General features: G+C 40.8%; 1 protein-coding gene across 3 annotated transcripts in view; it reads left to right on the forward strand.

The window, feature by feature from the left end:
* MAP3K7 (mitogen-activated protein kinase kinase kinase 7) overlaps positions 1–15,321 on the forward strand; it is a 74,803-nt gene that overhangs the window by 11,897 nt on the left and 47,585 nt on the right. For all 3 annotated transcript variants that reach the window (XM_074990872.1, XM_074990874.1, XM_074990873.1), the window contains exons 3-8: positions 2,020–2,085; positions 3,244–3,289; positions 4,474–4,612; positions 5,460–5,584; positions 11,774–11,902; positions 14,128–14,258. In XM_074990872.1, the coding sequence (XP_074846973.1) occupies positions 2,020–2,085; positions 3,244–3,289; positions 4,474–4,612; positions 5,460–5,584; positions 11,774–11,902; positions 14,128–14,258 (636 nt within the window). The remainder of the gene's footprint in view (positions 1–2,019; positions 2,086–3,243; positions 3,290–4,473; positions 4,613–5,459; positions 5,585–11,773; positions 11,903–14,127; positions 14,259–15,321) is intronic.

The raw sequence follows: 15,321 nt of genomic DNA on the forward strand, positions 1-15,321 counted from the left end.
AGGATTAAATGCTGCTACTCCATAACATCAGTGACCTTTAGTTTGTTCTACTTCTGTTTGTTTCCATTTAAAACAGAGTAGATTATAATCTAGGATTCCCACACTATATCAGCCAATGTAAGATTAAATCCTTAAGCATTAAAGTTGTTTCACCCATATTACAGTGCAGCTTGAAATTCCCAAATCTGGTATTATCTGTTGAGATGCCAGGATGGCTGCCTTGGAAAGAGGAGCCCAGCAGGGCTTGTGTCCCTGGTCAGAGGTACAGCCAGCCAGAACCAGCCTGTAGGACGCTGGGGCTGCACGTAGTGTCTGCTGAGGTGGGGTTGCGGTAACAGCCTGGCCAGGGCCGGAGCCTGTCCCCACAGGTCTGGGGCCAGCAGCCCGGCCCATACCACAGCTGGCTGCCAGCCTCAGGGAGCCAGGCTGGCAGCCTGGTCGGGGCTGAGCTGTCACTACATGGTTTTGGTCACATCCAGAGCAGGTGTTCATGGCACCTGGACCATATCTGGCAGGCTGGCCAGGACCTGAGAGATCTCCGTGGGTGACAGCCCATCAGCCTAGCAGGGGCCAAGGTCAGGCAGCAGTAAGGGGGCCCTGGGGCTGGAGTTGGGGGAAGTGGGGAGCAAAAGAGAAGCTGGTGGCAGATTTGGGTGGCCAGAGCAAGGGACCTCCCTTCATCCAGCAAATTCCCTCATCTGGGACCAGTTAGGTCCTGAGGCTGCCAGATGAGGGAGGTGGAACCTGTATTGTAATTAACAAGTATTTAATACATCTCTCTGTTAATGTAAATATTTATAATGTACTCATTGCCATGGTGTATGAGTGCTGAATAACATTTACTTAAATCTAAACATGGCTGGCTGGTAAAATGTCTTTGGATTTTATGTGAGAGAGAATCTAAGAAGAAAGAAAATTCTTAGAAATGCTTTATTTTGAATTTGGTTTCAAGATACTATTACAGTTCTCACAGTTCTTGCAGTGTTCGTTTAGATTCATTCTTGTTCTACTATCACTTCAGACTATGTATAAAGAATTTCTAGAAGCAAGTCTGTCAAGTGGAAAGTGAAATTCAGATAGTGCTACAAAAACTTCCTCAAAAGTCTGTGTGAAAACTAAAACTTCCCACGGGGTTGGGTTTTTTTTTGTTTTTTTGTTTTGTTTTGTTTATGCCAGCTTGCAAAATAAAACAAAAAAAAGGGACTTAATTATTTCAGTGGATAAATACAGACATTCATACTATCAATTACTACAAGCAGTTTTTTTATCATCGCTGGATGACATAAATGTAACTTGTAGGTTTTATGTTATAGGTCATATTTGTGGACGTTAGTTCTCTTTAATGAAAAAGGGAGTGATTTTTCCCATAAGATTTTTCTGTAACAATTCAGGCTGTTTCTCTGAAATCAAATATTCTTGCTTCCAACAGTAGGTTATAAACATTGCTACAGAAGTAGTGCAGAATCTTCAATCCCATTCCTAGTTGTGTAATGCTGTGCTTGGAACGTAGATGATCTGTATGTTCAGCAGCTTACACTCCGACTTTGAAGCATGTGACTATTATTTACTTAACATTCATAATTTAAAGTGTTGATTAGAGTCACAACATTTCTGGACTATTTTAATTGGTCTGCCTGGCTAACATAATGTCTTCTGAGACAGGCAGGTGTTAATATGTCTGTTTTAAAGATGGGGACTTAAGGTGTAGGAAAACTTTTGATTTGTTTTTCCAAGGTCGTGCACACAGTCTGTGGCAGAGCCAGCATCTCAGGTCTCCCAAGTTCTAGGCAGTGCCCTATGCATTGGATTCTTAAAAGGTGGTCCAGTTTTAAAACCCAGGCACCGTATGTGATATAGATTTGTTAGTTTATGAACTAATTATTTGAGACAGCAGCTTTTTCGCTCCAAGTAACCATGCCCTTTAAATAACTATTATTTGATTTAATTGTATATATGAAACCAAATGGTAATCTGAATTTTTTGTGATTGGAAAAAATGTGATGAATTTATGTGTTGCAGCTTCGACAGTTGTCTCGTGTGAATCATCCCAATATTGTCAAGTTATATGGAGCCTGTCTGAATCCAGTAAGTATAATAATCCTCACTATAAACAAGCAGGAATGCAAGAAATATAGTCAGCCATATACTCACATTAGTGCAGGTTGAACCTCTTTAATCTGGCACTCTTGTCTGGCAACATCCGTAATCCTCCATTATTTTAGTCAGTTGGACTACCACTTGTCATGGATGTAGCAATATTTCCCGTTGTCCCATAAAGTTTGTTTACAGTCCTGGCTCTGTGTGTTCTGTGCTGTTATTTAGCTCTAATTTATCCCTAAATGTTTCCTAAGAGCCCAGTAAGCAGTGGAAGTGTTGGTAATGTGCTAGACAATATTGACCTCCTGTGGTCCAGCAAATTCTCTAGTTCAGCACCAGTCAGGTTCACAGAATGCCACACTAGTGGTTCAGCCTGTTTTATGCTTTTTAAAACAATTGCTGTTTTACTTATTTTTGGGTTGATTTTTCTAAACATCAATTTTTATTTAAAAAAAAAAACTTCAATCAGGGTGTAGCCTCTAAAAAAAACTATTCACATTTCATCTTGTCCTTTCTGTCTCCCTATGCTGATTTTTCTTGATTACCAAGAAATGCATGTCATATACATGTGTGTAACTTCGCACATGTGCATTCCCCCTATTGATTCCAAATCAGTGGTACAAAAATGACTTATGTACAGATGGCACACACGTTTTGAAAATCATTTCCTTTTCACTTACCTGCCAAAGTCAGGCTTCAGTTTTTGCCCTGAAACAGCTGATCAAATGCCTGAGTTGGTGCAGCAGGTGCTGTAGCAGTATAAACAAGAATTCGTGAACTCACTATATGATAGGCTAACTTAAGCATATTTTATTACAGGTTTGGGATATTAAATTGGTTAAAATAGTAGTTTGTGTTCTAATAAAAACTGGTAATTTTGGTTGTTAATCTTTTCTAATCCATTCTTATAATAAATTCATTCTAACTGTAAAATAAAGGCAGTCTTAGTCTTGAGTTAGTGATGCGTCCTCTTCTCTTTTGTATCCTTTTATGGGATCGAAACATAAATTTAATTCTGCATCGGATAGATACATATATCAATGTACAATTATGGAAACATTGCAGTTCCTCTCAAATTACAAAACCTGTTGTACACCCTACACTGCATTTTAAAACATCCCTATTTTTTGTTCTCTACCCCCAAAGGTGTGTCTTGTTATGGAGTATGCTGAAGGAGGTTCTCTGTACAATGGTGAGTATCATTTGAACATGGTGTCTCCCTGCAGCTGAAGTGCTAGGGGAGTGGTTTTCTGAAAATATAAAATAGGTTTATTGTTTACTTTAAAGAGCATTATAAAATATGTTTAGTTCAAAAACCATTTTTAACTTTTTTTTTGGGGGGGGGTTGTTTTGTGTGTGCCTGTCTTTTGTACAAATACATGGTTTAAATTTTATTGCTTCTTTTCGTTTTCCCATGTAAAAATCTCTAAGGTTGCGTGCACACTACCATGGAAGATTGTCCACTCAGGGTCAATCTTCTGGGGTTGGATTTTGTCTATCTAATATGAATGCATGGAATTGAGCTCTCAGGGATCGCAGTTGACCCCTGTGTTCTTCGTGAGACATGAGGTGTAAGGGAGGTCGAGAGAAACTCTCCTGTTGACCTTCCCCTGTGTAGAAAGACAAGTTAGCCGAGCACAGGTAGGTAGGTCAATTTTTAGCTATGCAATTGGATGTAGCTAGAATTGTTTATCTGCAATCAAAATTTTTAGTCTAGTATGGACATAACTGAAATTTAAGTGGTCACCTTCACCACCTTGTCAGTTCCTCAAGTAATCATTTAATACAGACTACACTAGATACATCTGAAAATGAGTGAATATTATATAGTTAGACATTAAAAGGACATTAATGGCCACACTATCTCTCCCTTTCGGAAGGAACCTGTAAATTATTCCCAAAAGAAGGGTGCTTTTGAAAACGGGCACCCTTTTGAAGGAACCCTGGCTACACGGCTATTTTTAGGTTGAAAATCTGCACTTTTGGTGGGCCAGATGGCCGTCCTTATGCAGACTGCAATAATTTATATGCCCCTTCCGAAAGGGAGGGATAGGCTGGCTGCGCCTTCATATGTATAACTATTAATAAATCATGTATTTTATAAATTTTGGAAGCTGCTATTCAGGTAGCTTCCATTAATAGTGATTTATATAAAAAGCATTGCTAAAAGATGAGAATAAATAACTAGAGAATACTTATTCCTTGCAGGAGTGTAGGATACTGGACTGGATGACCTCTCAAGGGCCCTTCTAGTCCTATGATTCTGTAAATATCTATTTGAATTCCATAGAGCTTATTACTGATATGTTGTTAACTTCATTGTTTGTATGGTAATATACAATAAAGTTCTTTTTAGTTTGTACCTTTGTTTTGCAGTACTGCACGGTGCTGAGCCTCTGCCTTATTATACTGCTGCACATGCAATGAGTTGGTGTTTACAGTGTTCCCAAGGAGTGGCATATCTCCACAGCATGAAACCAAAGGCTCTAATTCACAGGGACCTGAAACCGCCAAAGTATGTTTTTAGTCAGTGTTATGTTTTTTTTTTTTCCCTCCCCCTTAAAATTGCAACCTGGGGGTTTCTCTTTATGCTGTTACTTCCAGTGGATTTGGAGGAAAACTTTGGTTGATAAATTGTATTTTTTAAATATAAGTAAGTGAAATTTAAATGCTTCAGTCTTTATTTTGTTTTGTGTACCACTGACCATGTGCTCAGCCCTGCATGTTATGCAGACAGACAGCCTGTTCTTGCCCCATAGAATGGAAGTAGATTTTTAATAGGGACTTGATTTTTAGGGGACTGCATTGTTATGCAGGAGAACTTGTATTTGATGCTCTGGTTCCTTCTTCCTTCTCCAACACTGATCCATAGGTACTGCGAGCACATGATCAGTAGAGACCCTTCCATTAGTAGAAAAACAAGCATTAACTGACCCAAATTGAAGTTCTGATTGTTCACCTTCTGACAAGATAGCAACCATGATGGCTGGCCTCCTGTTAGGAGAGCGTATATTAAACGTTTATGCTAAGCATATTAATGACTCATCTTTGTCTCCATTGAGTGCTAAATGGATTGAGGCTATTATGCTTAAAGAAACTGTTTTTCTATTTAAACATTTCAAATAGAGTTATAAAGGTTATAAACTAAAATTTATCAGTTTTCATCATAATTAGCAAGTTACAACCAACTAATACAGTAATTTTTAAGGCTAATATTTATACTTTGATGAGCAAGTTCTGCCATGTTAATAGACACTATTGCGAAGCAATGTTGCAAATAAAAGTTGTTGGAATAAAATAAGATTTTATTATTACGAAAAGATTTCTAAATGGTATTAACAATTTGGGATTTTTCTTGACAGCTTGCTGTTGGTAGCAGGGGGGACAGTTCTAAAAATCTGTGACTTTGGTACAGCCTGTGATATTCAAACACACATGACCAACAATAAGGGAAGTGCTGCTTGGATGGCACCTGAAGTTTTTGAAGGTAACGCAGTAATGTTCGTTTGACATGTAGTCCTCTACTTAAGGATATTATTTAGCATGATTTAATATAAGAAATCGGTAGTGAGAGCATCAGTTACATGCATTGTTTCTGATAAATTACTTTACAAAATTTTATCATGAAACAAAGAAAAATATAAATACCTTTTTAAATAACTTGTGGGCAGAAGTCTTTAATTTATGTTTAAAAACTTGGGACAAAGTCTGCTGTAGAGATATATTTAGGAAAGGAATTCACACAAACAGGGACAGTGTGATGCTTTGAAGTTGCAAATGGCATAACTGAATAGACATCAGTATACTACGCATAATAGTAAATTATGCACCTGGTTTGGCTTTTACCATCATGGGATATTTTCTGATTACAAAATAATGCCAAATTCCTACTGCACTAAAATATGTTTTGATTCAGTCTACACCATACTCTTATTTGCTATGATCATTAGCATTCTCCACATTTGAATTGAGCGAGCATACCCGCCTCTCTTTTTGATCCCTGCCTATCTTGTAATTCCATTTAGTCCTGTTTTTCCTCAATATCCTCCTTCTTCTTTTCTTATCCCTTGAAGTGTAGTCCACCCTTTTTTTCCTCTGGCCTTACAAATAAATCATTTTTTAATTTTAATTTGCATTTAATGTTTAAGTGGGGAGAGGAATCAAAAGCTATTTGTTGGCATCTGGTGGGGAAACCTAATGATAGTATGCAATGAAAATCACAAGGATTTGTATAAATATAGCTCAGTCATTATGCACATCAGATCTCTTCAGATCAGTGAGTAATTAGTGCTGAATTTTCCCCCATGAGTGAAAGCATCACAAAGTTTAATTAGATGTTTATAGTGGGGTTTTAAGTGTATGGTTTTGGGTTTTTTTGTTTTTCCATAGAGATCTTAATAGTGAATGAAGTTTTCCAGGAAGGTATCAAATTGATAATACTGTAAAAAGAAAATCTGTGTAGCCACCACAAGAAAAAAAAACAAAACAAAACAGACCACCTGCCTTTGACTCTTCTACACAACAACATCAGTAGGCTTTGATCAGATGTTCTGGACTTCTGAGCCTGAAAAATTTAGAGAGACAGTGTCCAATACATTCGCCATTCACCACGTGACGAATACGCAGGTGGCCAACCCGCAGCTCTCAAGCTCCATGTGTCTCTTGTACCCTTTAAATGTGATTCCTCCTGAGAACCACATGCAGGGAGTGCTGTCTGCCCACACGCCCCACTGCTTGGTGGGAGAAGCGTTCGGCGGCCCCGGTGGCATGTCCAGCAGTAACCCCGGTGGTAGCTCTGGCGAGTTGCTGTTGTTGAATTAGAATGGGGTGCCTCGGGGTTGCTGGCTCTGGGGGACGGAATTCACTGAGAGCAGGGCATGGGGGGGATGTGCCTGGCTCTGGGGAAGGGAGAGAACATTTATTTAGTGGGGATGGCTGGGAGCAGCTAGCTCTGGGGGACATAAGAAATAATCAGTAAAAGATAAAGTTGCAAAATGGCCCTCTAAGATTAATTATTGGATCTCTTGAAATTTTGTATTCTTTAGTATGAAATGCCTACCAATATTCTTATATTATTTAGTAAAGTGTTATATAACAATGTGGCGAATATGGACAGACAACAACCACAAGTCTGGAGATCTTTGAATTCTTATTGGAAGCTGCTGATTTTGAGAGTGCCTGTGCTATTAAGAGTATACTGGCATACAGATATCACCATAGCTATGCCAGTATAACCCTGGTATATAAACATAACATATACTAATGGAAAAAAATTTTTCTTTGGGTGCTAGACCACCACATTCTGGTAGTTAGGTCAATTGAAGCATTCCTGAATCAAAATACCTGTATCTACAGTTGGGATTAGGTCAAGAACTGAGTTGAACACCTTTGGCCAATATAGCTGTATTAGGTTAACCTAAATTTTAAATGTAGATCAGTCTTCTAGTTAAATTGCTGTAGTCTGTCTTTGACCCCTCCCCTACAAATGACAATTTTATGTCAGTTTCTCTCCTCTTTATTAGAAATTGCCCTGGTCTCTTCAAATATTGGTCAAAAATTATTTTTAATGTTCATTTACCTCTAAATTATTTTCTTTGATTTTATTTAAAAAAAATTGAAGATCTGATTTAAAGTAAATTAAGGGCTACATTTAAAAGCCCTACTGTTTCTAGCAATTTCAGTGAAAATGTTTTATGTATCTAACTAATTCAACTAAGTAGACACATGTAAAATTTCAGTTCTAAATTTCCTTCTTTTAGGACTTAGTGTTTCTATACAGCAGTTTGTGTATGCTTTTGTTTCCCAAATTTTTATGGGCATCTTTGAAAGAAATTACACAGCATGATTGAATACTGTGTCTAAAAATGATAGCATGTATAATTTCAAATTAATATCCTGAAATGGAGTTGTCATTCAACTTTATTTAACCAATGTCAAATTTTAACTATTTAAATGTATTAATTACTACTGCAGATATCAGCAATAAGATCAGAACATAACCTAAGCCTATTTGCATCTAACCCAATAGTTTCTAAATTTTCTAGTATCTGCTTAATGTCTTTGGCAAGAATTGAGAGTTTTCTTACCAGAATGATGACAGGGTAGAAAGAAGCTTTTATTTTTGGCAGTTTGTCAGAATTCCTTTTGATATAATTACTTTAATGCAGTTGGGCTTTGTGCCTACAGGTTCATATACATATCTTATTATTATTGGCTGGAGCATATGACTTATGAAGAAAGGTTGAGGGAATTGGGACTTTAGTCTGCAGAAGAGAAGACTGAGAGGGGGGGACTTGATTACAGCCTTCAACTTACTGAAGGGAGGTTGCAAAGAGGCTGAAGAGAAGCTGTTCACAGTGGTCACGGATGGCAAAACACGGAACAATGGTCTGAAGTTGCAGTTGGAAAGGTCCAGGTTGAACATTAGGAAAAACTGTTTTACTAGGAGGTTGGTGAAGCATTGGAATGGTCTACCCAGGGAAGTAGTGGAGCCTCCATCCCTGGAGGTGTTTAAGTTTCGCCTCAACAAAGCCCTGGTGGGGCTGATCTGATGGGTTTGGTCCTGCTAAGAGCAGGGGGCTGGACTAGATGGCTTTTTTAGGTCTCATCCAGCTCTATTGTTCTGCTTCTAAATGACATTCTAAAGCAAGGGTGGCCAACCTGTAGCTCTCAAGCCACATGCGGCTCTCTGAGCAGTTAAATGCGACTCCTGCTCAGAGCTCTGCACCGGGAGTGCTAACCACCACTCTACGCGCATGCCCTGTGCTTGGTGGAGAAGTGCATGGCAGCTGCAGTGAGTCGCTGGTGTCGAATTTGAGTGGGGGACTGGGAGTGCTTGGCTTTGGAAGAGGGCATTGAGTTAGATCGGGGGTTGGGGGTATCTGGTTCTGCAGGAGGGGAAGAGTATTGGGTTAGAGCAGGGAGACTGGGGGTGCCTGGCTTTGTGGGAGGAATGGGAGTATTGGTTTATAGAGGAGAGCTGGGGCTGCCTTGCTCTGGAGGAGATGTGGGGGATTGGGTTAGAGCACGGATCTGAGAGTGCCTGGCTTTGACAGGGCAGGAGGGAGGGCATTGAGCCATGTATTAATATTTATTTTTATATATGTACATAGCTACATACAGATACAGGGGGTCCCCATTATAAGGCCAGGTTACATGCCTAAACTTAAAAAGGGGAATTAATATCCATAAAGAATAATGTAATTAGCTTGAGAGATATTCCCAACACACACAGTTCACACATGTGGTACGTATAATTTACCTATAACCCACAAAAAACAATACATAGAAATAGAATAAATAGGTAGATAAATAATAAGATAAATAAGTAGAAGAAGAAAAGCCAGCTCCCTGCCAGTCCCCACCGACTCCCTTTAGCTCTCCGCCAGTCCTCGCTGGCTCCCCACCAGCTTTGTGCCGAGTCCCCACAGTTTCCCGCCACTCCCCTCGCTATCTGCCAGCTCCCTACAGCTCTCTGCCAGTCCCACATAACTTTAGGGCTCACTCCCAGGGCCCCTATACTATAGTACCTGCCACCCAGCCACCCTAAAGCTCTGCTGTTCCTGGCTTTTGGTCCCTCAGCCCCCTAAACAACATAAGCGCAGATTGGTGCAACTTACAATGAATATGCTTTCCTGAATTACTTAACAATTTATAACAAAGCAATGTATAACAAGGACCCCTGTACTATATACTATATAATCTATGTATATAGGGAGAGAGAGAGGTAATATGTGGCTCTTTATACTCTATCCACGTGGCTTTTGGTCACTAACTAGTTGTCCACACCTGTTCTAAAGCAAGGTGGGAGAAAGATACTATATAGTCATAACTGTCTCTAGAAGTAAAACTTGTAGTTGAATTGGTGTCATGTATCTGCTCGTCTTCTACGTCACATGGTGTCTTCCTACATAAAGAAATTCTGTGTAGAGGTGACTTTTTAAATTCCTAGATCGTGCTTCCATGTGCTTCATGAGAAAACAGAACAGAGTATCTGTACGAGTTGCTTAATGTCGTTCTTGTTTCAAGTGTCAACCAGAAAGGATAAATTCATTGTACTAACTGTTTTTAATGTACTTTATATCTTGAATTTTTTACCATTCATGTCTATTTAAGACATTCCTGGTTTTCTCTAATTAATGAAATATTTATCTTTCCTAGTTTGTCTCCCTCTGAGCTCTATTAGTCATTATTTTATCTCATCCATCATCTGCTTTATGCTACATGGGAGAACTAGAAAGGTTCAGTCCCAGCCCAAAGGAACTTAAACCCCCCCCCCTTTATGCATCTTCACGGTGTGTGGAACTCACTTTAGTGCAAGTTTCACACAACATGAAGCTGCTGGGCTGTCAGCCTGCCTAGCTTCCCGCAGCAGCAGGCAGCTAGGCACGCTAAGATCACTCAGTGCCATTCTGGGAAGGTAGGGGGAAGGCTTTTAGCTCTCAGCTGTCTGCCGCTGCGGGCAGCCGAGTGGGCTAAAACCCACTTCTCAGAGCGGCACTGCTGTCAAGCTGAGAGCAGCGCCTCTCTGGGAAAGTAGGGAAAAGGGTTTTAGCCCTCCTCAAGTGCCTGCTGCTGCAGGTAGCTAGGGGTCTGTAATCCCCTCCCCCCCCCCCCGCCCCAACCAGGCTCAACCCCTTCCCCTGTGGCCCACACATACTGCACCGGGGGCTCCAGCTCCAGCACACACTTGGGGCTCGGCTTCTACCCTGTGCCCAGCCCCCCGCTCTGTCTTAACTCCACCCCTGACCTCCTCCCCCCACAGCCCTAAGCCCCATCCCCAGGCTTAATCCTCCTGTCCTCTTTCCATGTCCCAACCCACCACCCTAGGGCTTCCCCTCTCCGATTTACACGAAATTTGAAGTGCACAAAGGCTGCGTGGAGCACAACCCTCTTGTAGCTTGGGGGACTACTCTAAAGATTAGGTCTGTCAATTAATGCACATTAATGCCTGCAATTAAGGCAGGGCAGAATTAATGCGTTAACCACAGGCTTTAACACACCTTAATTGACAGAGAGGCTACTGGCAGTGCTCCCTGCCCCAGCCTCTTGCAGCTGCAGGGCTGCCGGAGTTCCCTGCCCCAGCCCAGGTCGCACTGCCCTGCCAACAGCCCCACAGCCCTGAGACATGGATGGCGGCAGCCCGAAGATTAATTGTAATTTTTTTAATCACTTGACAGCGCTTATAAAATGATAGAGATAATCGTGATTTACTGTAGCTGTCATGGAAGAAGTGAGTTTAGGAGAAAGATGTAAAGGTGGCACAGGCAGTCAAAACGACAATGAAATCATTCTACATTTGAGAGCTTGATTAGTTACAATAAATTCATGTTTGCTATTTCAAAACAAGACTGTCCTAAATGTTGTGTGTTTATAGTTTCAGTGCAGATCAAAGCTGAGTAAACTACTTCGCAGAAAGAGGTCTTAGTTTAAAATAGCAAAAGGGGGGGGGTTATACATATTTTTTCACATTTATTTTAGGTGACTTAGACATTTTAAGAATCGGTGTCATGTGGACTTATGATAGCTCTCTGTTCTGTGTGAAAAACAAGATATACTCAAAAATAAAACTGAGGAATACATATTTATTTCTCTGAATTTGTAAGCACACGTCATCCAGGAAAGACACAAATTATATTGTGTGTGTGTGTTTTTGTTTTTTTGTTTCGTTTTCCAGGTAGCAATTACAGTGAAAAATGTGATGTATTCAGTTGGGGTATTATTCTTTGGGAAGTAATCACCCGTAGGAAACCTTTTGATGAGATTGGTGGTCCTGCTTTCCGCATAATGTGGGCAGTTCACAATGGTGAGTTGAAAATAATTTTTCATTTTGATGCATTTAAACTGCAATTGTGTATTTGATATGTTACTATTAAATACTTCATCTTTCCAACATTTTTCAGTAGGTGTAGGCTGACCATCCATCCCATTTTGGGCAGGACAGCCGCATATTTTGGGTGCCTTCCTTGTGTCCTGATATATTTTGCAGAAGGTCTAATTGGCCCATATTCTGCTTTTTCAGCACACGGCTGCTCCCGTGGCTGGGGGAGCTAGACCCGCATGGTGGCGTGGCTGCCATCTGGCTTCCCCAACCAGGGAAACCAGATCGATGCAGCTCCTGCCTGGCTTCCCACAGTTGGTGGAAGTTGGGAGTTTTGCTGGAGGGGCAGCAACCCCTTTCCCAGTGCCCCAAATCATGGGGCAGCTGAGAACTGCAGCTGCCCCCAGTCCCCTCAGCAGGATGGTAGCCCCCAGAGGGCAGCCATCACCTGACTCCCAGGTAGGATGACCATCCATCCTGTATTGACCAGGACGGCCCCTGTGTCCCATATTCGGCTGGGGGAGATTGTGTTTTCATTGATAATTAAAACTTACTTAGTCTTCTGAACCAGTTCATTTTCGGTTCTTCTTTGTCTGTTAGCTCTGTTGGTAAGCGCTGTCAACCACGGAATTATGATATATGAATTAGTGGGAAGTAGAACCCCTGTTTTATGTTTCTTGTGATCCATGTATTACTCAGTTTATCGTGCTTAAACAGTAAGTGAGATCCAGATAACCTTTCTCAAAATCAAATGGTACTTCTCAAAATCCTGCTATCCTGGTCAGCATAAAGTTGAATACAACATTAACTCAGATTTTCAAAAGTAGATGGCCCAAGTTTGTCAATTAACTGGCTTAGTTTTTTAAAAATGCTTATCTAGTAACTTTACTGGGAGACACTGTTGCTTATCACTTCTGAAAACCAAGACTGCCGTTTCACAGAAACCACTGGCTATCAAGCTGACCAGTATTGTTACTTGTATATTCCCATCACCCTGTATTAATTTATTGTCTCTTGTTTTAGATGAAGTTCTTTGGGTCAGGGGATCCTGGTCGAAGTTCATGCTAAGCTGAGCAGCTTCCTATTAAGCCTAGTTCAGGGCTGCAGTAGGAAGAGGTGCTTCTCCCCAAACCCTGAAACTGGCATAGCTGGCAGGAAGGTGCACTTCCGTGGTGGCCCCAGCATGGAGTTGCTGTGGCCAAGGCAGCACTGCCCTGGGGCCAGAGAGGAAGCAGCCAGCATGGCAGGTCTAGCTGCAAGGAGACAGACCTGGTGGCTGCTTCCGGGGGCAATGCAGAGTGCCAGGCAGCCTGCCTTAGTGCAGCTGACCAGCTAAGCCCAAATTCCAACCTGGAGGCAGCTCCTGCACCTGAAGCCCCTCATATCCAGCCCTGCCCCAGGGCACGCTCTCCCTCTGGTTCCCAACCCTCTGCCTCCCCCAGAGCTCCCTCCTGTATGGCAAATTCCTCGGCCCCACCCCACAGCCCAGAGCCCCCTCCTGCACCCCAGACCCTTATTCACAGAGCCCTTCTACCCTAATTGTATATTGTAGCCCTGAGCCCCTCATCCTTGGTCCCACCCCACAGCCCTCATCCTGCAGCCAGAGCCCTCACATCCCTGCAACACAACCCTCTGTCCCAAGCCTGACCCCACTCCCACACTCAGAACCCCTTGGCCTCCTTGCCACCATATGAATTGTTATATGCACCAACATGAAGATAATGTGTCACTCATGACCTCAGCATTGGTGCACATAACAAAATTCATTCCACCAAGGGTGTTATCATCATGGCCCATGAGAATCCTAGTAGTAGCGATGTTATAAACAATAGTTTGAAGATGTAAATCACTGTTAAATTTTCCATTCTGTCTGAGGGGAAGGTAGGAGAAGGAAATGCTAAAGTGCTGCTGTTACTATTTTGTTTGTTGTTTTCCTCTTTTTATTTAAACATGTCCAGTCCATGTAAGAGCATAGTGCATTCAGAGCATTGAAGACCTTACTGTTTGCTTATTGCCTATGCTTACTTGGATGTACTGCTCTAATTTGTATGTAGTGTTAAGCAAATAAGAAAAAATATGATTACTTTTAAATGCAGGTTGGTTTTCTACAGACTGTAGTTACCATACATCTTTAATAGCAAAAGAGGCAATAACAGAACTTTCAAAAGTAGTTTGATATATAATCAAGATTTTTCTAATTTTAATTATAGGTACTCGGCCACCACTGATCAAAAATTTACCTAAACCTATTGAGAGTCTAATGACTCGTTGTTGGTCTAAAGATCCTTCACAACGACCTTCCATGGAAGAAATTGTCAAAATCATGACACATTTGATGCGGGTATGACTTTTTTTCACTTAATTTGTATATAATTAAAAGGGGTTATATTGTAGTATTGGATTTTGAACACATACCTTTACCTTCCCTAAGCCCAGAGTTATAGCTGTTCTTCTAAGTTGTATGTCCAGTCCCTAAAGATTTTTCCCCAGTGCTTGCACCACATGACTTGCCAAGAAGGCTTTTTTTTTAAAAATGTTATGGGCTGTGGGATCATATGTGAAGTTTATTACAAACGTTGCTCTGGTTTGACTTCATAAAGTTATAGTTACTCAGGTATTTTACTATTTTTGTTTCTCGTCCTTTCTTATCAGCACTGAGATGTTGATAACTTCTCTGTAGTTCCAGGAGTTTCATTGCTCCCCCACCACCTTAAGGGAAAAATAGACTAGCATATCTTTGTAATCTTCGGGAACAGAAACAACAAGAAGTCCTGTGGTACCTTATAGACTAACAAATATTTTGGAGCATAAGTTTTCATAGGCAAAAACCCTCTTTGTTTTATTCAAGTCAGGATCACTGCCATTTCAAATTCATTTCCTTTCAAAGCCTAATCTGAAGATGAGCAGTGTTCTTCATTTGTTTTTCTAACTCTCAGGAGTTTCAAAATACATTAGTTCAACCAAACAAAATGGTCTTTGTAGAGGTAGCGTGCGTATTGTACAGATATTTGCAGAACTAAACATCTTCATGCTGAATCCAAGTAATCAAGAATAAGTAGCAGAACTTTTCAAATTGTTTTTATTGTCACATTGATTCACAGAAATTTAGACATTTTTTTAGATAGGGAGCACTGCTTTAATTGTCAGGTATCTAAATAAGCTAAACAGAAAGTGTGTGAGTGGCTTGTGCTACTAAGTCATAGAAGATTTATTCACAGACACTTTGAAGATGAGGTTCCATTCCCCGTCCTCTCTTCTTAACTACTATTGTATTTACCCTGACAAAACTCCTCGATATCAACTAGAGTAGAATGTATATTGTTCTAACTTTTAAGCTGAATTAAACTGGGTATTGTGTGATTTATGCCAGTGTAAATGGCTTCCACTCGGCTTCATTGTTTTTA

Source organism: Carettochelys insculpta, chromosome 3 (genome assembly GCF_033958435.1).
Source record: "Carettochelys insculpta isolate YL-2023 chromosome 3, ASM3395843v1, whole genome shotgun sequence".
Classification (NCBI taxonomy): Eukaryota; Metazoa; Chordata; order Testudines; family Carettochelyidae; genus Carettochelys; species Carettochelys insculpta.